Source organism: Triticum urartu, chromosome 5A (assembly GCF_056163025.1).
Source record: "Triticum urartu cultivar PI428250 chromosome 5A, HENAU_Tu73, whole genome shotgun sequence".
NCBI classification, from domain to species: domain Eukaryota; kingdom Viridiplantae; phylum Streptophyta; class Magnoliopsida; order Poales; family Poaceae; genus Triticum; species Triticum urartu.
Window position 1 is genome coordinate 631,413,838 of NC_141877.1, and position 19,594 is coordinate 631,433,431.

General features: G+C 47.8%; 2 protein-coding genes across 2 annotated transcripts; one reads left to right on the forward strand and one right to left on the reverse strand.

Moving 5' to 3' along the window:
- Positions 1 to 13,947: 13,947 nt before the first annotated feature.
- Positions 13,948 to 14,868, reverse strand: LOC125511196 (uncharacterized). Its single transcript, XM_048676498.2, has 2 exons — positions 14,577 to 14,868; positions 13,948 to 14,474 (listed from the first exon to the last, which is right to left on the reverse strand). Exons 1-2 carry the CDS (start codon positions 14,725 to 14,727, stop codon positions 14,206 to 14,208), a joined length of 420 nt encoding a protein of 139 aa, XP_048532455.1. The 5' UTR covers positions 14,728 to 14,868; the 3' UTR covers positions 13,948 to 14,205.
- Positions 14,869 to 18,766: 3,898 nt separating this feature from the next.
- Positions 18,767 to 19,350, forward strand: LOC147973558 (uncharacterized). The gene is made up of 2 exons (XM_087525037.1): positions 18,767 to 18,931; positions 19,021 to 19,350. The coding sequence occupies exons 1-2, from the start codon at positions 18,767 to 18,769 to the stop codon at positions 19,348 to 19,350; spliced, it is 495 nt and encodes a 164-aa protein (XP_087381163.1).
- The last annotated feature ends 244 nt before the right edge of the window (positions 19,351 to 19,594 follow it).

Genomic DNA, 19,594 nt, shown 5'->3' on the forward strand with positions numbered 1-19,594 from the left:
CTAGTAACAGCAAGTAAATTGACAATATCGACGCCCACAACTGCTTTGTGTTCTACTTGTGCATAGAAACTATGCATAGACCTAGCTCATGATGTCACTGTTGGGGATCGTAGCAGAAATTTAAAATTTTCTACGCATCACCAAGATCAATCTATGGAGTAATATAGCAACGAGGGGAAGGGGGTGCATCTACATACCCTTGTAGATCGCTAAGCGGAAGCGTTACAAGAACGCGGATGAAGGAGTCGTACTCGTAGCAATTCAGATCGTGGTTGATTTCGATCTAAGCGCTGAACAACGGCGCCTCCGCGTTCAACACACGTGCAACCCAGTGACGTCTCCTACGCCTTGATCCAGCAAGGGGAGAAGGAGAGGTTGGGAAGACTCCGTCCAGCAGCAGCACAACGGCGTGGTGGTGGTGGAGGAGCGTGGGACTCCAGCAGGGCTACGCCAAGCACTACGAGAGACGAGGAGGGAGAGGGGTAGGGCTGCACCAACAGGGAGATCGAATCGTGTGTTGGGCTGCGCCTTTGCCTCCACTATATATAGGGGGAGAGGGAGGGCTGCGCCCCCACCTAGGGTTCCCACCCCAAGGGGTGCGGCAACCCTAGATCCCATCTAGGGTGGCAGCCACAAGGGGGAGAGGGGGAGGCGCACCTGGGGTGGGCCTTAAGGCCCATCTGCCCTAGGGTTTGCCCCCTTCCCCTCTTGGAGGCGCCTTGGGCCTTGGTGGGAGGCGCCCCAACCCATCTAGGGGCTGGTCCCTTCCCACTATTGGCCCATGTAGGCCTCCGGGGCTGGTGGCCCCTCCCGGTGGACCCCTGGGACCCTCCGGTGGTCCTGGTACACTACCGGTGATGCCCGGAACACTTTCGGTGGCCAAAGTGTAACGCCCCAAGACCGATGTGCCAGGTGTCGTCCAGTTATTCGCTATTGTTGCCATGTCATTCGCTTGCGTGTTGCATCTTGTCATGTCATCATGTGCATTGCATCATCATGTTTTCAAAACTTGCATCCGTCCGGGTTCCCACAGTTCTCTTCGTTGTCCGTTCTGAGCCCAGACACACTTGCACGCGCCCGCGGCATGTCCGAAATAGTATTTTATAAGTGGCCGGAAAATGTTCTCGGAATGGGATGAGAGTTGACGTGTGGTCTTATTATAGTGTAGATAGACCGCCTGTCAAGTTTCATCGCATTCGGAGCTCGTTTGATAGCCCAACCGTTATATATATAGCGGCACTGTTGCTGGTATTTTCGTCGGACATTTTCGGTCTTCGGAAACCCGTGTCGGGCTGCAGTTCTTTACTCTCCTCTCAGTCCAACCCTCCTACACAGCCCGAGTCCAGCCCACTAAACCCCCCTCCGACCGGAACCGTTCGATTACGATCGAAGGGCTCTGAAACCCCCCTAACCCTAGCCCCTTCTCTATATATATACACCTTCCCTAGCCCATTTTTGGACAAACCTAGCCTAAACCTACCCCCTACCTCTAGCCAGCCGCAATCCCCACCTCCTCCTTGAATTCCGTGCCCCCAATCATCTCCCAACCGCCTCCCACCTTCTTCTCCTCGTTTTCCGGCGAGCCCCAACCCTCCTCCACCACTTGGCAGCGAGCCACAGGCCGCGCCGTCACCGGAAACCACCGTCCTGCCAATCCCCGCCTTCCACGTCGCCTCCGCGCGCCCGCCAGCCAGTCCCGCGCTGCCATGTGGCTTCGCCACGTCGCCCTAGCCGCTCCCAGCCGCGCGGACCCTCCGGGACCCAGATCGGGCCCTGGGAAGCCCATCGGGTCCCGAAACTCCGCCGCCTCGTGCCTGAGGACGCTCGTCCCCGAGCTCCCGCTCGACCCGGAAGCCGGCCGCGCTCACCGCCGCTGCCTCCGGCGACCAGTCCTCCGGATCCGCCGCCGCCAACCCCAGGTCGCTCCGCCCCACTCTCCTTCCTACATCTCAGGGTCCTCTCCTCTCTAATCTCTCTGTCTCTCTCATCTTGCACCTGCCATCCCAAGGGAGGCCGCCATGGACGAGCTCCACTTTGCCGTTTTCCGCGTCCCCAAGTGCCGCCGGCCACGTCCGTCACCGTATCTGGGATCCCCTTCGCCGGATCCATCCATTCCTAACCTCGCCGGAGCTCTTCCCCTCCGCGCCGTCGTTCCACATAGCCGGCAGCAGCCGCCGAGCCATACTCCTGCCTCTGCTTCGAGCAGAGGAGGACGAGCGCCGCACGTGGGTCGCGCCTGGGCCGCCTCTGGACGCAGCACCTGCCCGGCCTCCTCCTCCAGTTGGGCCTTGGCCCATGGGTGAGCCCCAGCGCCCCTCCTTTTTTTCCTACCGCTGACCAACTTGCTTCAGTTTCGACCCATTGGTATTTTTTTCCAGTGCGGCGATTTTCCTTTTATTCCAGCGAATTATAGTTTTATAGAAACCCCCCTGTTGTTCATGCATATTTTATCTCACAAACCGTGCATCGGATTAAAACAAACTTAATATGAGACTTGCTTAGAATTTTGTCTAGTTTCATAATATGTCATTTTCATCCATGTTTAAAATGTTAAAAATGCTGTTTGATTAAATTTGCTCCTATGTCATGTTAAAATGCTTTAATTCATAACTAAATAACCGTAGCTCGGATTTAAACAAACTTTATATGTAAATGGGGTAGAAAAATGCCTAGTTTAACATGGTGGCATCACTTTGCATGTTTAACAACTATAAAATATGGTTTAGGGCAGAACAGTACCAAATCTATAATATGCTCATGAGGAGTTTCCAGATTTGCTGTTCGATGTTCCGACCTCATTTAAACTTGCCTAGATAGGTAGTTTTATTGTGCTTAACCCTCTTGCCATGTTAATAAACATTTAATCTTGTTGGGTACGTAAACGAGAGAGAACTAAATAAGTCATGTGGTGTTTTCTTCAATATGCAACTTCGTTGCATAATGAGCTCCACTTAATTTGTAGGATTGTTTGTGCATTTTGCCATGCCATGCCATGTATCATTAAATCGGACATACACCATACTTGGCTGTGCATCATGCCATGTCCATGTGTGGTTTGTTTACTATGTTGTGTGCTTCTTTCCGGTGTTTGCTTCTTCGGGTTGGTTCCGATAACGTCGCGTTTGTGAGGAACCGTTCGACTACGTCCATTTGTCTTCTTCATGGACTCGTTATTCTTCCTTGCGGGATTTCAGGCAAGATGATCATACCCTCGAAATCACTTCTATCTTTGCTTGCTAGATGCTCGCTCTTTTGCTATGCCTATGCTACGATGCCTACCACTTGCTTATCATGCCTCCTATATTGTTGAACCAAGCCTCTAACCCACCTTGTCCTAGCAAACCGTTGATTGGCTATGTTACCGCTTTGCTCGGCCCCTCTTATAGCGTTGTTAGTTGCAGGTGAAGATTGAAGTTTCGTTCCTTGTTGGAACATGTTTACTTGTTGGGATATCACAATATATCTTATTTAATTAATGCATCTATATACTTGGTAAAGGGTGGAAGGCTCGGCCTTATGCCTGGTGTTTTGTTCCACTCTTGCTGCCCTAGTTTCCGTCATATCGGTGTTATGTTCCCGGATTTTGCGTTCCTTACGCGGTTGGGTAATAATGGGAACCCCTTGATAGTTCACCTTGATTAAAGCTTTTCCAGCAATGCCCAACATTGGTCTTACCTTTCGCCACCTAGCCTTTTCTTTTCCCTTGGGGGTCGCGTGCCCAAGGGTCATCATTATTTTACCCCCCGGGCCAGTGCTCCTCTGAGTGTTGGTCCAACCGAGCGATGTCCGGGGCTATCAGGGGCAACTCTGGGCTGGCCTACCCGACGTCTTGCTCATCCGGTGTGCCCTGAGAACGAGATATGTGCAGCTCCTATCGGAATTTGTCGGCACATCTGGGTGGTGTTGCTGGATTTGTTTTAACTTGTCGAAGTGTCTTGTTGTACCGGGATACCAAGTCTGATCGGAATGTCTCGGGAGGAGGTCTATTCCTTCGTTGACCGTGAGAGCTTGTTATGGGCTAAGTTGGGACACCCCTGCAGGGTTTTGAACTTTCGAAAGCCGTGCCCGTGGTTATGGGCAGATGGGAATTTGTTAATGTCCGGTTGTAGAAAACCTAAAGTTGACCTTAATTAAAATGAACCAACAGCGTGTGTTACCGTGATGGTCTCTTTCCGGCGGAGTCCGGGAAGTGAACACGGTTGTTGGAGTTATGATTGATGTAGGTTGTTCTAGGATCACTTCTTGATCATAGTTTATCGATCGTGCTTTGCCTTCTCTTCTCGCTCTCATTTGCGTATGTTTAGCCACCATATATGCTAGTCGCTTGCTGCAGCTCCACCTCATACCTTTACCTTTCCCATAAGCTTAAATAGTCTTGATCGTGAGGGTGCGAGATTGCTGAGTCCCTGTGGCTCACAGTTACTTCCAAAACCAGCTTGCAGGTGCCGATGAGTCCGTGCAGATGACGCAACCAAGCTCAGGAGGAGCTCGATGAAGATCTTGTCCTTTGTGTTGTTTCGTTCTAGTTGATTAGTAGTGGAGCCTAGTTGGGGTCGATCGGGGACCTTTGTCGCATTTGGGGTTCTTCTTTTATTTTGGCTCCATAGTTGGGCCTTGATTGTACTTGGATGTTGTAATGCTTTATTCATGTAATTGTGTGAAGTGGCGATTGTAAGCCAACTATGTATCTCGGTCCCTTATGTATTACATGGGTTGTGTGAAGATTACCTCACTAGCGACATTGCTTTCAATGCGGTTATGCCTCTAAGTCATGCTTCGACACGTGGGAGATATAGCCGCATCGAGGGCGTTACAAGTTGGTAATCAGATCCTTCCCCGACCTTAGGAGCCCCATTGCTTGATCGTTATTAGCGGCCGAGTTGTGTCTGGAAAAATGTTTTGAGTCATTTAGGAATTATATATCGGAGAGTTTAGGAATTCTTTTTACTTCCCAGTCTCCTCATCGCTCTGGTAAGGCATCCTGACGTAGAGTTTTGACTATTCTCTTCTCAAATTTCACTAATTTTTTTTTAGGATCACGCGGGTATCTTGGAATTGTTCCGATGGTTTTATGATGAGAACATTGTCTTGGTGCCTCCTGTCAGGGGTTTTGTGGAAGTGTCTCGGGGAGTTGAGCTCTAAGGTGTTGTCGTCATAATTTTATCGTTGCAGTTCTGGAATACCTGAGTTTAGTACGCCGACATCGAAAATCTCTTTTATGCAGTTCGTTGGTGAGATAACCTCGACGCCACCCAGTACTGGGGCGGGAGTTCGGGAGTATTGCCATAACTTGTATAACGGATGCTTTTCGAAGGTTGAGGTAGAGGATTTCCGAAGGTTTCTTGGTTATGTGTTGAAGGATGGATACAGCTAGATGTAGGATTTGTTAGTTTTGGGTGAGATATTATGCTTCCCCTGTATCCCCAACACCTGATTGCATAACCGGAAAATTTCGGGAGTTTATAAGTGGAATTCAAGTAGCTCTTAGGATATCTTTCCGACAGATGTATGATATGAAATTGGGGTTCGACGTCTAGTGGTTCTCCTATTCACGGTCGGTTTTACAGTGGTATCGTTGTGTATTAAAGAGTCCTTGGCTATGCCGACTCGGGGACGCTTCGTATGTCATGTGCATTGCCTTGTACATGATGGTGCTGTACGATCGAGCCCGTGTAGGCCCCACCACGAAAACTTCGGACGAAATCTCTATCATATGTTTGTTCCGGCTTATTCTGCAAGCCAATCCTTTGTCTTGTTTTGAGTTGTGGTATTCGAGTTGCTTCAATGTCAAGTGTTGATTCCATACCTTCCCCAAATGGTGTTCTCATACTCCGATGTGGATACCAATCCTTCTTGATCATCAAGATTGTCTTGTCAATCCTTTTCACCGGCGTGTTTTCTCTTCAAGTGGATCCGGTCATTTCAACATCAGCAAGATCAATTATCATTTCTTCTCAACGGTGTTCGTTTCATTCTCAACAGTGTTTTCCCACCCACCCACCCTTGTTTATCCTAGGACTCGGATTTCTTTATCGTGTATCCATCTTATTGATGTGAAGTCTCTCCATTCTTCTCCTTCAATGTTCTTATCCAGTGATTCTCATGAAGATACTAATATTTGCCTTTTCTTCTCCGGTGGATCCAATTCAAGCTTTCGGTGTTGTTCATATTCTTTTCCGTATTTCAAATGTTTTCTCATGCCGGTGCACCTCATATTCATTCCTCTTCTCGCTATTCAATTGTTCCGGAGTGCTCAAGATATCTCGAAGATTCGTGTTTCCACTCTGCAGTTATTCAATATCTTCGAGGACGTTCTCTCTTTCAAGTCTTTTAGTTCAACCGGTGCAACCTCTCTTTGAAATCTTTTCAACGGTGTTCTTTTGAGTGGGCCCTAACCCACAGGTCTTTTCCCAGGATCTTACCTGACTCTTCTTATTTTCCCGGTGCTATTCTCAAATTTCTTTTCGAAGTTTGACGTAAGAATGAATTGTCATCAATCAAATGTCTTTCTCCAAGATCGGTTAAATTCTTTTCATCGTTGGCTCAACCTTTCCATTCTTCATTCCAGAGTGTCTAAATAATTCATGGTGGTGTTTCTCGTCGTCATTCTCGGATTTTGAAGACTGAAGAAGAGTTTCTCTTTAATCTTGCTCCATTCTCTTCAACATCGTGATTCTAGCTTGTTGCCATCCTCTCGTAATTGTTTTGATCGTGAAAAATCTTTTCACCTATCCGGAGCAATTCAAGAGTCTTCTCAGTTTGTTATCCGGAGTCCATCAATTCAGGTTTATTCATTCTCAGCTGTCAGTTATCATTCTCCTATCTTACCAGTGCTTCGTTCAAGTAATCTCTAATCAGTTCGTGATCCCTTCGTTCTCTTGTCTCTAAATTCTCTCAAGCATCTTCATTCATTTGCTAATTCTTCCCGGTGTTTCTTTATCTTCTCTTCGTTCATTTTCAACTCTTACGGTGGTTTGCTCAAGATTCTATTCCATGGTTATCATATCAACTCATTCGTTGTTTTCCAAATCCTACCGATGGTTCGTCGAAGACCTTCCCAAGTTTATGTTATATCTCTCTTAATCTTTTCTACGAGAATAAGTAATATGTCAAATCCGTTGTTTGTCATCAATTTAATTGGTGAAGGATAAGCATAATGTAATTCTTATTCTTGTTTCATCCAAGTGATTAATTCCTTATTCCGGAGCCTCATCAAAATCTTGGTTTCAATTGTTTCATCTTTTCTTTTCCGAAGTTCCAAGCTCTCTCAATTTATTTCATCACGAAGATCCATCTAATCATTGCAAGGATTCACCTTGTGTTTTCAACTTCTCTTTCTTCTCGTTATCCTTTTGTTACCGGAGTTCTTCATGAAGGTTCTACATGATGGTTTCATCAATGATTTAATTTCCTTCTCGAAGTGTTCATCAACATTCTTTTCTAAGGAGCACAAGTATTCTTTTTCGTGCAATCCGGAGTGCAATTCTTTCTACCATATTATTGGAGGTGCTATTTTGTCATTTTTGATAATTTGAGCTCATGTTTCATGATTCACATATTGTTAAGAATGAGGTATTTTAAATCCATCAACCTATTCGTTGGAATTATCTTGGGTTATATTTCACCTAGAGCGTTCCCTAAGGATTGTTGCTACCTATGGTGCTCATAAATGACCCAAGTTCTTATTTCATCCATCCGGTGAAATAAGTTTCTTGTCTCCTTGCTCATACCAATCCAATTCTTTTTCCTGTGAGTGGCAGGTTATCACCTCATAATTTGAGATGTATTCCATAAGACCATATCAAGCTTATTCTTTTCGTTGTTGGTTTCTCCAACAACTCCGTTCGACCCTTCTCCTAAGGATACCTTTTCAAGCTCTTTTGTAGCAGAAGTTGGCATTTTCTTCTACATTCTTTTGTCTCAATTATCTTTATTCTATTCTTTCTCCCGAAGGTCTAGTAATGTTGCTCCTTTCACTCCTCATCTCGGTTTGTCAAGATTATGTTCAATTTCTTCCATTTACAGTCGAAGTGCTGTCCAAATTATATCAGTCTTATTCCTTCTCTATCTTGTTTAACCAGAGTGTCGTGTCCTCTGCTCAAGTTCTTTTCACCGTATCAAGTCTTGCATAACTTCTCAACCGAAGTGCTGCTCGAAGTTGTTCTTCCTTGTCCCTCTTTTCTAACGGAGTGTTTTTAGCTTCGTCATCTCCGTTGTATTCTTTTCTCAAAATGGCTTAACCTTTGCAAGGTTCTTTGGTTTCACTCATTGGACAAAGAAGCAACTTAGTTTTACCTCTTCTCTTTATCTTCCGTCTTCCCTCAGGTGCCATCCTAGATCTCGGGACGAGATCCTCTCGTAGTGGTGGAGTGTTGTAACGCCCCAAGACCGATGTGCCAGGTGTCGTCCAGTTATTCGCTATTGTTGCCATGTCATTCGCTTGCGTGTTGCATCTTGTCATGTCATCATGTGCATTGCATCATCATGTTTTCAAAACTTGCATCCGTCCGGGTTCCCACAGTTCTCTCTGTTGTCCGTTCTGAGCCCAGACACACTTGCACGCGCCCGCGGCATGTCCGAAATAGTATTTTATAAGTGGCCGGAAAATGTTCTCGGAATGGGATGAGAGTTGACGTGTGGTCTTATTATAGTGTAGATAGACCGCCTGTCAAGTTTCATCGCATTCGGAGCTCGTTTGATAGCCCAACCGTTATATATATAGCGGCACCGTTGCCGGTATTTTTGTCGGACGTTTTCGGTCTTCGGAAACCCGTGTCGGGCTGCAGTTCTTTTCTCTCCTCTCAGTCCAACCCTCCTACACAGCCCGAGTCCAGCCCACTAAACCCCTCTTCCGACCGAAATCGTTCGATTACGATCGGAGGGCTCCGAAACCCCCCTAACCCTAGCCCCTTCTCTCTATATATACACCTTCCCTAGCCCATTTTTGGACAAACCTAGCCTAAACCTACCCCCTACCTCTAGCCAGCCGCAATCCCCACCTCCTCCTCGAATTCCGTGCCCCCAATCATCTCCCAACCGCCTCCCACCTTCTTCTCCTCGTTTTCCGGCGAGCCCCAACCCTCCTCCACCACTTGGCAGCGAGCCACAGGCCGCGCCGTCATCGGAAACCACCGTCCTGCCAATCCCCGCCTTCCACGCCGCCTCCGCGCGCCCGCCAGCCAGTCTCGCGCTGCCATGTGGCTTCGCCACGTCGCCCTAGCCGCTCCCAGCCGCGCGGACCCTCCAGGACCCAGATCGGGCCCTAGGAAGCCCATCGGGTCCCGAAACTCCGCCGCCTCATGCCTGAGGACGCTCGTCCCCGAGCTCCCGCTCGACCCGGAAGCCGGTCGCGCTCACCGCCGCTGCCTCCGGCGACCAGTCCTCCGGATCCGCCGCCGCCAACCCCAGGTCGCTTCGCCCCACTCTCCTTCCTACATCTCAGGGTCCTCTCCTCTCTAATCTCTCTGTCTCTCTCATCTTGCACCTGCCATCCCAAGGGAGGCCGCCATGGACGAGCTCCACTTCGCCGTTTTCCGCGTCCCCGAGTGCCGCCGGCCACCTCCGTCACCGGATCTGGGATCCCCTTCGCCGGATCCATCCATTCCTGACCTCGCCAGAGCTCTTCCCTGCCGCGCCGTCGTTCCACATAGCCGGCAGCAGCCGCCGAGCCATACTCCTGCCTCTGCTTCGAGCAGAGGAGGACGAGCACCGCACGTGGGTCGCGCCTGGGCCGCCTTTGGACGCAGCACCTGCCCGGCCTCCTCCTCCAGTTGGGCCTTGGCCCATGGGTGAGCCCCAGCGCCCCTCCTTTTTTTTCCTACCGCTGACCAACTTGCTTCAGTTTCGACCCATTGGTATTTTTTTCCAGTGCGGCGATTTTCCTTTTATTCCAGCGAATTATAGTTTTATAGAAACCCCCCTGTTGTTCATGCATATTTTATCTCACAAACCGTGCATCGGATTAAAACAAACTTAATATGAGACTTGCTTAGAATTTTGTCTAGTTTCATAATATGTCATTTTCATCCATGTTTAAAATGTTAAAAATGCTGTTTGATTAAATTTGCTCCTATGTCATGTTAAAATGCTTTAATTCATAACTAAATAACCATAGCTCGGATTTAAACAAACTTTATATGTAAATGGGATAGAAAAATGCCTAGTTTAACATGGTGGCATCACTTTGCATGTTTAACAACTATAAAATATGGTTTAGGGCAGAACAGTACCAAATCTATAATATGCTCATGAGGAGTTTCCGGATTTGTTGTTCGATGTTCCGGCCTCATTTAAACTTGCCTAGATAGGTAGTTTTATTGTGCTTCACCCTCTTGCCATGTTAATAAACATTTAATCTTGTTGGGTACGTAAACGAGAGAGAACTAAATAAGTCATGTGGTGTTTTCTTCAATATGCAACTTCGTTGCATAATGAGCTCCACTTAATTTGTAGGATTGTTTGTGCATCTTGCCATGCCATGACATGTATCATTAAATCGGACATACATCATACTTGGTTGTGCATCATGCCATGTCCATGTGTGGTTTGTTTACTATGTTGTGTGCTTCTTTTCGGTGTTTGCTTCTTCGGGTTGGTTCCGATAACGTCGCGTTTGTGAGGAACCGTTCGACTACGCCCATTTGTCTTCTTCATGGAATCGTTCTTCTTCCTTGCGGGATTTCAGGCAAGATGATCATACCCTCGAAATCACTTCTATCTTTGCTTGCTAGATGCTCGCTCTTTTGCTATGCTTATGCTGCGATGCCTACCACTTGCTTATCATGCCTCCTATATTGTTGAACCAAGCCTCTAACCCACCTTGTCCTAGCAAACCATTGATTGACTATGTTACCGCTTTGCTCGGCCCCTCTTATAGCATTGTTAGTTGCAGGTGAAGATTGAAGTTTCATTCCTTGTTGGAACATGTTTACTTGTTGGGATATCACAATATATCTTATTTAATTAATGCATCTATATACTTGGTAAAGGGTGGAAGGCTCGGCCTTATGCCTGGTGTTTTGTTCCACTCTTGCCGCCCTAGTTTCCGTCATATCGATGTTATGTTTCCGGATTTTGCGTTCCTTACGCGGTTGGGTAATAATGGGAATCCCTTGATAGTTCGCCTTGATTAAAGCTTTTCCAGCAATGCCCAACATTGGTCTTACCTTTCGCCACCTAGCCTTTTCTTTTCCCTTGGGGGTTGCGCGCCCAAGGGTCATCATTATTTTACCCCCCCCCCCGGGCCAGTGCTCCTCTGAGTGTTGGTCCAACCGAGCGATGTCCGGGGCTATCAGGGGCAACTCTGGGCTGGCCTACCCGACGTCTTGCTCATCTGGTGTGCCCTGAGAACGAGATATGTGCAGCTCCTATCAGAATTTGTCGGCACATCTGGGTGGTGTTGCTGGATTTGTTTTAACTTGTCGAAGTGTCTTGTTGTACCGGGATACCGAGTCTGATCGGAATGTCTCGGGAGGAGGTCTATTCCTTCGTTGACCGTGAGAGCTTGTTATGGGCTAAGTTGGGACACCCCTGCAGGGTTTTGAACTTTCGAAAGCCGTGCCCGCGGTTATGGGCAGATGGAAATTTGTTAATGTCCGGTTGTAGAAAACCTGAAGTTGACCTTAATTAAAATGAACCAACAGCATGTGTTACCGTGATGGTCTCTTTTCGGCGGAGTCCGGAAAGTGAACACGGTTGTTGGACTTATGATTGACGTAGGTTGTTCTAGGATCACTTCTTGATCATAGTTTATCGATCGTTCTTTGCCTTCTCTTCTCGCTCTCATTTGCGTATGTTTAGCCATCATATATGCTAGTCGCTTGCTGCAGCTCCACCTCATACCTTTACCTTTCCCATAAGCTTAAATAGTCTTGATCGCGAGGGTGCGAGATTGCTGAGTCCCTGTGGCTCACAGTTACTTCCAAAACCAGCTTGCAGGTGCCGATGAGTCCGTGCAGATGACGCAACCATGCTCAGGAGGAGCTCGATGAAGATCTTGTCCTTTGTGTTGTTTCGTTCTAGTTGATCAGTAGCGGAGCCCAGTTGGGGTCGATTGGGGACCTTTGTCGCATTTGGGGTTCTTCTTTTATTTTGGCTCCGTAGTCGGGCCCTGATTGTACTTGGATGTTGTAATGCTTTATTCATGTAATTGTGTGAAGTGGCGATTGTAAGCCAACTATGTATCTCGGTCCCTTATGTATTACATGGGTTGTGTGAAGATTACATCACTGGCGACATTGCTTTCAATGCGGTTATGCCTCTAAGTCGTGCTTCGACACGTGGGAGATATAGCCGCATCGAGGGCGTTACACAAAACCATACTTCCTATATATAAATCTTTACCTCCGGACCATTCCGGAACTCCTCGTGACGTCCGGGATCTCATTCGGGACTCCGAACAACATTCGGTAACCGCGTACATACTTTCCCTATAACCCTAGCGTCATCGAACCTTAAGTGTGTAGACCCTACGGGTTCGGGAGTCATGCAGACATGGCCGAGACAACTCTCCGGTCAATAACCAACAGCGGGATCTGGATACCCATGTTGGTTCCCACATGCTCCACGATGATCTCATCGGATGAACCATGATGTCAAGGATTCAATCAATCCCGTATACAATTCCCTTTGTCTATCGGTACGGTACTTGCCCGAGATTCGATCGTCGGTATCCCGATACCTTGTTCAATCTCGTTACCGGCAAGTCTCTTTACTCGTTCCGTAACACATCATCCCGCGATCAACTCCTTGATCACATTGTGCACATTATGATGATATCCTACCGAGTGGGCCCAGAGATACCTCTCCGTTTACACGGAGTGACAAATCCCAGTCTCGATTCGTGCCAACCTAACAGACACTTTCGAAGATACCCATAGTGTATCTTTATAGCCACCCAGTTACGTTGTGACGTTTGGCACACCCAAAGCACTCCTACGGTATCCGGGAGTTGTACAATCTCATGGTCTAAGGAAATGATACTTGACATTAGAAAAGCTTTAGCATACGAACTACACGATCTTGTGCTAGGCTTAGGATTGGGTCTTGTCCATCACATCATTCTCCTAATGATATGATCCCGTTATCAACGACATCCAATGTCCATGGTCAGGAAACCGTAACCATCTATTGATCAACGAGCTAGTCAACTAGAGGCTTACTAGGGACATGATGTTGTCTATTTATCCACACATGTATCTGAGTTTCCTATCAATACAATTCTAGCATGGATAATAAACGATTATCATGAACAATGAAATATGATATAATAATAACTAATTTATTATTGCCTCTAGGGCATATTTCCAACAGAGATTACATATGATACGGTGTAGGCGGTGGTGGAAGACAAGAAGAAGGCTACGGCCCCCCGTCGCTCGAAGCGCCTCCAAGGTCGCCGCGACTAGGATAGGCAAATTTACCCCATTCATACGAACATGTTTCCCTAACCCCTTGTACTAAAAAAGGTTTTATGAACCCAAGAATCTATCGTCGCTATGACGAATCGGGTGTGCAAATCTTATCCCCCAACCCTCTTTGTATTTAGTCCCCTCCACAACGCTCGAATCATGTTCGGAAATCCAATCTACCGCGAATCAAATGTAGTAGAGAGAGAGAGAGAGAGAGAGAGTAAGGGCTTACCGTCGTTGCTGATGTCTTGCCGGTGCGCTAAAGAATCTGGTGCTCGCCGGCACCTAGGATTGCCTTGCAGTCCGTCGATCCGGTGCTCGCTGGATTGCCGGCACCTAGGATTGCCTTGCACCTAGGATATGCGCGTCCAGGTTCATCCTCCGGTCCGGTGACCGGTGGTGTGCTGCGTCAGATGCAAGACCAGCAGGAGCGTATGAGTATTTGTTATTCAGTCACCCCTCCAATAATGAACTTATAATTACCAACAACTCTGTCTCGAGAGATAAACAAGGTGCGGAGGACGAGACTCGGAGTCGCTCAAACAAACCCAAGCCCAGCTTGTTTATACTCCACTTTACACAAGAAGCCATACGTGTTTATACTCCACTTTACACAAGAAGCCATACGTGTTACAGAGTCAAGTCAACAGGACAAGCCGCGCCTAATTAACAACAAAAAAAGGTGGCTGGCTGGCTGGCATCTCTGGCCGTGATGCCATCAAGATTCGTCCGTCGCCGGTGGCGGTAGGTGGGGTGGGCGGTTGGTCAGCTGGTCGGTTGCCCCGGCCGGTCACGGTCAGTGGGCGGCGATGGCGCTGCAGCGCCGCTGGCAGAAGTTGGGGACGCGGTCCATGCACTGGTACACGGCCGGGTGCACGGCGAGGGGGGACCTGACGCAGTCCCGGCACGCCGGGTGGCACCCGACGGGCGCCGCGTCCATGCACCGGCACTGCGGCGTGTCCGACTTGGTGCACCCGCCGCAGCTGTCGCAGCACGGCCACGCGCTCCCCCTCGCCTTCGCCGCCGCCGCCGCAGCCGCCGACTGCTCTTCCTCTCCTCCGTGCCCTGCAATCAAGAGATAATTTCATCCCCAATCAGTCACAAGCTCATTTCCCAGACTATTCCGTGCACTCCTGCTAGGAAGGAACAAAAAGATCTTGCTCGTACCTCTGCTTTGGACGCGGGAGTGATGGCCATGGCCGTGGTGGTGGTGGTGGCTGCTGCTGGATTCGGCGAGCGGAGGAAGAGCTGCGAGGACGACGGCGAGGACGCCAAAGATCACCAGCAGCGGCAGCGCCGGGCTTCTCCTTCTTCCCATCTCTGTCTCTCTCTGCTTCTCTGCCTCTTCGATTTCTTTCCTCTCTTGCAAGAACTGGCGGGCGTGGAAGACTTGCTCTGTTTGCTGGGTCTCTCTGGCTATGGCCTCTATCTTGTATCTGTACGCGGCAAACAGAAGCCTCGGGTCATCTTATAGGAGACGGGGCCCGGACAGTGAGAAGCAAACCTGCGTGCGCATGCCCACTGAGACGCCGGCAACGGGCAGAGGATTGGATAAACTTTGATGGGAGCGTCGTGTTTTTTTCTTTTTTTTTCTTTTCTTTTGGAGTTGATGGGAGCGTCGTGCTGGTGATAGGATTGCAGGTTTATCACAAGTGTTCTCCTTTTGCAGGGCAGTCCGTGCTTTTTCTAAAAAATGCAGATAAGTACAGAACATTTGCCGTTTAGTAGAGATTTCCCTTTTTCTTTTAGAGAGCATGGAGCCAAGACTCCATGTAAAGCCCACCGCTGACCCATGAACTTGCCAGGGATGTGAATACTCACAAATTTGGGAAAATGTGGCAAAAATCGGCCACGAACTTAATAGATTGTGAAAATGTAGCAAAAATGGGCCACGAGCTTAATAGATTATGCGTGCGAGATCGTTTTGTCACAATGTGTGTTAATTTGCACACGGTGTGAACCATTTTCTTGTGAAATAGTACCTCCGTTCTGAAATACTTGTTGAAGAAAAGGGTAAAAATGAATGTATCTTGAATTAAAATACGTCTAGATAACTCTATTTCCCCGACAAGTACTTCTAGGCGGAGGGAGTACCACGTATAGTTTGTTTCTTTCAATTGTTTCTCTTGTGTAGTCTGAGTGCATATGCCGACAACCGCTTCATTGTAGCCAAATGAAGTGTGTGGTCTAGATCCTCAACATCCGCATTATAGATGTTGTTGGCGATGTTGATGACGATGCAGTACATGACGGTGTTCTCCCTTCATCCGGTCCATGGTCGTGTGAACAAACTCCATCTTGGTGACCTCGACGCCCATGGCTATGCATGTCATGTTCCACCGCAAAATCAAGCATCAACTGGTAGTCGCACACAAAAAAGAGCGTTGTGTGGATAGATTTCATTATTGCTCACCATTTTCATGTTCATCCGAGGGCGATGATTAATTATTGATTGGTTCGATTTGTTGTTTTTTAGTTTGAATGCAGTGTGATTCAAAATGTAGATAGTCTTAGCTGGCATGAAATGGGAAACCATGCAGACATATTGCACGGTAGAAATACTCAATCATAAAATGCCAAAAACCCACAAACGGCACTCGGACGCTAATTCGCCTTTTAAAAGCCCATAACATATGGTTCTTTTCTGCGATGAAGATGTGGTTTCGCTTTGGTGTTGGACGATGTGTACAACACCTAAATAATATTAGTAAATAGAAAGACGATGTTTATCTTTGTTAACATTATTTTCCAATGGTGAAGGAAAAAAATCTCCAATAAGATTTTTATAGGATATAGGTGTATTTTTCATAGGCGAGTTTGTTGACATTATCTACTATATCTAAATAGCTAGCCTTCATTACATGAAATTCTCTCGATTATTCTTGAACCACATCACCCAAAAAAATTTAGCCTTTAGATATACTAGATCAAACAGCAATATCTGTCCGAGTGCATGAATTGTTGTACCCACCATAATTTAGCCTTTAGATATACTAGATCAAAACAATTTAGCCACACGGTGAGTTGTTGTACCCACCATATATAGGAGGTGTTTGGTTCAGGGACTTTTTAGTCCCAGAGATTAGAAAAAGTCCCTAAAAAGTCTCTAGGAACCAAACGGGAGGGACTTTTTCTACAGGGACTAGAAAAAAACTCTACTAGAGAGTCTTTTTTGATTAGTCCCTAGAACTAGAAAAAGTTCTAGGACTTCTGAACCAAACACCCCCATAGTAACTGATGCATGCATGCATGCAGTAACTGCTGCTTATGAGTGTTTCAATCAAGAAAAAAAAATGATGTATGCATGCAGCTCATAGCTTCATGCTGAGTGCTCTATATGAAAGAAAAGTGAGTCATGCATATTTTATTTTGTTTTCTTCCAACTTTGAACTTATAGATAGATATATGTATTTATTTATAAAATACTGATAAACAAATCATCATACTATAGGAGAAACTGTAAAGACAATAGCTACTATGATTAGTTTGGTGCAATTTTTATTCGTACAAAATCCTGCCGCAACTCGCGGGACATCGTCCAGTTTTCCAAAAAGACGAGCTTGGATAACACGAGGTGGTATCAGCAAAATTGTCCCCCAAAGAGATAACGGACGAGTTGGAGACTTGGAGCTGTCGCGTCCATTCCCATGGTGAACCGAGTCACGAGATAAGATCGACAAACCCACCACCACATGGCCCACGTGGAATCGCTGTAGCGTGACTCACCAGGATCCCCTGTGCCGTCTCCACACGCATAGCCTCGTAGCTGAGCTTCGTGGATGATTTAAACCGGCAGCATCGCCGCAGACAGGGCGGGGCTACTCGGCCGGGCCGCACGGGAGATCACCGGACGGTGGGCGCAGAATGGGACCGCGGCGACGCGGGGGTGCTGAAAGGCGAAAGGGACGTGGACGTATTCCGGCGACTGATACGTTTCGTTCGTGGCTTATCTCTCGGCCTTTTCTTACTTTTCCGGAATAAAATAAACCGGCTACTTGACCTGCTAGTCCGCCACTGCCACCGGCAGGTAAAAATATCAGGCATGTCCGCGAGGATATTCGTGGCGCGATCCGAGGGTACGGTATCATCCCGTGTGCCGTGAGTGACCATGCGATGCGCGCGCACACATCGACACGTGGGTGACCGGGCGAGTACGTGTACACTATCTCGATACGCGGCCGCATGTGCGCGGTTGTGTGTCAGGCGCGGCCCATAGTCACGAAGAACAAGAACACGTATTTGGATGGTTAGAGAGACTGTGGTATCCTTACCCTATAGGATTTAAATTCTAGTGCTCGCATTTATTCTTGGATTTATTTTAAGATTTTCGGCGGTGCGCATTCAATGAGAGGAGACATTCCCGTTGACGATGAGGTGCCTACGATGACTTTGTAAATTTTAATATGATATGTCGGCTCAGTCTTTCGGAGGTGCACATGGGGATAGGGTGTGCGTGTGTGCATTCATAGGGATAAGTGTATGCATGTGTATATGAGCGCTTGTGTCTGTATTGATGTTAAAAAGAAACAGGCTGAGCTGCCGGAGCTGTAGGCTAAAATAGTGGAGTTGGAAGATAGGCGCTCCGCAGATTCTGTAATTCCACGGAGCTGGTGGACAGCCGAACATGCCCTAAATATTATATTTTTGATGAGATAGAGAAGACAAAAGAGAAACGGGCTACTGATTAGCAGTCAGTTGTAGCACGCGCTACTAAACACTTTGTAGGAGTGAAATATGAGTCATGTATTAATAAAGTAGTACATATTTATATGCAACTATTGTACATGATGCTCTTAAAGCAATTCTAGTAGACCGCGCATCCCGCCCCGACCCGTAAAATAACCGCCAAAATGTGGGCAGGGGCGAAAAAACCTACCCGATCAGACCCCGCATCCCGCCCGGGCCCGCAAAATTTTTTAGGGGGCGCGGCAAAATCCCGAACCCAACCCAGAAAAACGCGGGTTTCCCCCTCGTGGTTGCGGTGCCCTGCATATAAGTGGAAGCGGTTGGTGGGGGAACATTTCATCCCGCGCTTTCTCTCACCAACCACCTCTCCTCTCCCCTCTCGCGCAAGTCGCCGGCCGCCGCCCAAGATTCCGGCGACCGCAACCGGCAGGAGCACGCCGGAAGGCCGCCACACGCACGAGGCCTCCCCCTCCCCCCCTGCGTCGGCGGGCCGCCGGATTTGCAGATCTGCGGCACTTCATCACGGGCTGCCGGATTTGGCTTTTTCCGGCCGCCGGTTGCTGCGCCAAGCAATGGAGTGGTCGGGGAGCCTCTCCCGCAGCCCAGGCAAGGGCGCATCGCCGCAAGCAGGTGCGAGTTCGTCCGCCCACCATCGCCGAAGGTTTGCGGGCATGGACTCGTTCGGCCGTCCACCAGGCTCGGCACTCGCGCAACGTCTTTGTGGCTTGCCGATGCCGCTCATAGAGTGCGACGACTGCACGCGGAAAGTGTTGCGGCTCACTTCGAGCACGCCAAAGCACCCCGGATGGGTGTTCTTCAAATACGAAAACGACGGGGTACGTGCACTTGCGGTAGGTCGTTTCACAGTTCATTCTTTTGCTAAATTGCGATGGCTCACTTCGAGGTTGCTCATTCTTTTGTGTAGGACGAAGGATGCTCATGTTGGTTTTGGGAAGGGCAATACATTGATTTGTTGATAGAAAGAAATTTAATAGATGTTAGTGCACTCCTTGGTACAATCGAAGGCAATGATGCAGCTGCATGTGCAACTAGAGGGGAAGCAACATCTACTTCTTCCGAACCAAAGATGAAGAAAGAACAATGCAAAATCAAGAATCCACAGATCAACAACGAATGCATGGAGAAGATATTAGTCCAACTAGTGGGAGCAGTTATGGAAATTAGAAATCTTCTAAAATGCATTCTTGTAGTTCTTGTTTTCTTTGGTCTTGATATTCTAGCAAAGATTTGGTGATGCCTTTTGTATCCAATGTTGTCAAAGCAATGCAATATGCTAGATCAAATTGAGTTGCAAATTTAAGTTTTGCGGGCCAGGAGGAGATACGCCAGGTCAGACGCCGCAACCCCAACCCCTAAAAATGCATATTCTAGGAATATTCTTTTTTACGGATCCATTATGCGGGGTCTGCAACTGCGACCGTCTGTGCCGACCCGCAATGACGTTTTTCTGCGAACTGCAAAAACGTTTTGCGGGTCGG

Bases quoted from the DNA above. Each gene is read 5' to 3' on its own strand.
- LOC125511196 (XM_048676498.2), bottom strand. From the start codon at position 14,727: ATGGGAAGAAGGAGAAGCCCGGCGCTGCCGCTGCTGGTGATCTTTGGC. The intron at 14,475-14,576 runs GTACGAGCAAGA...TCTTGATTGCAG, and splicing joins CTCCCGCGTCCAAAGCAGAG to GGCACGGAGGAGAGGAAGAG.
- LOC147973558 (XM_087525037.1), top strand. From the start codon at position 18,767: ATGGACTCGTTCGGCCGTCCACCAGGCTCGGCACTCGCGCAACGTCTT. The intron at 18,932-19,020 runs GTACGTGCACTT...TCTTTTGTGTAG, and splicing joins TCAAATACGAAAACGACGGG to GACGAAGGATGCTCATGTTG.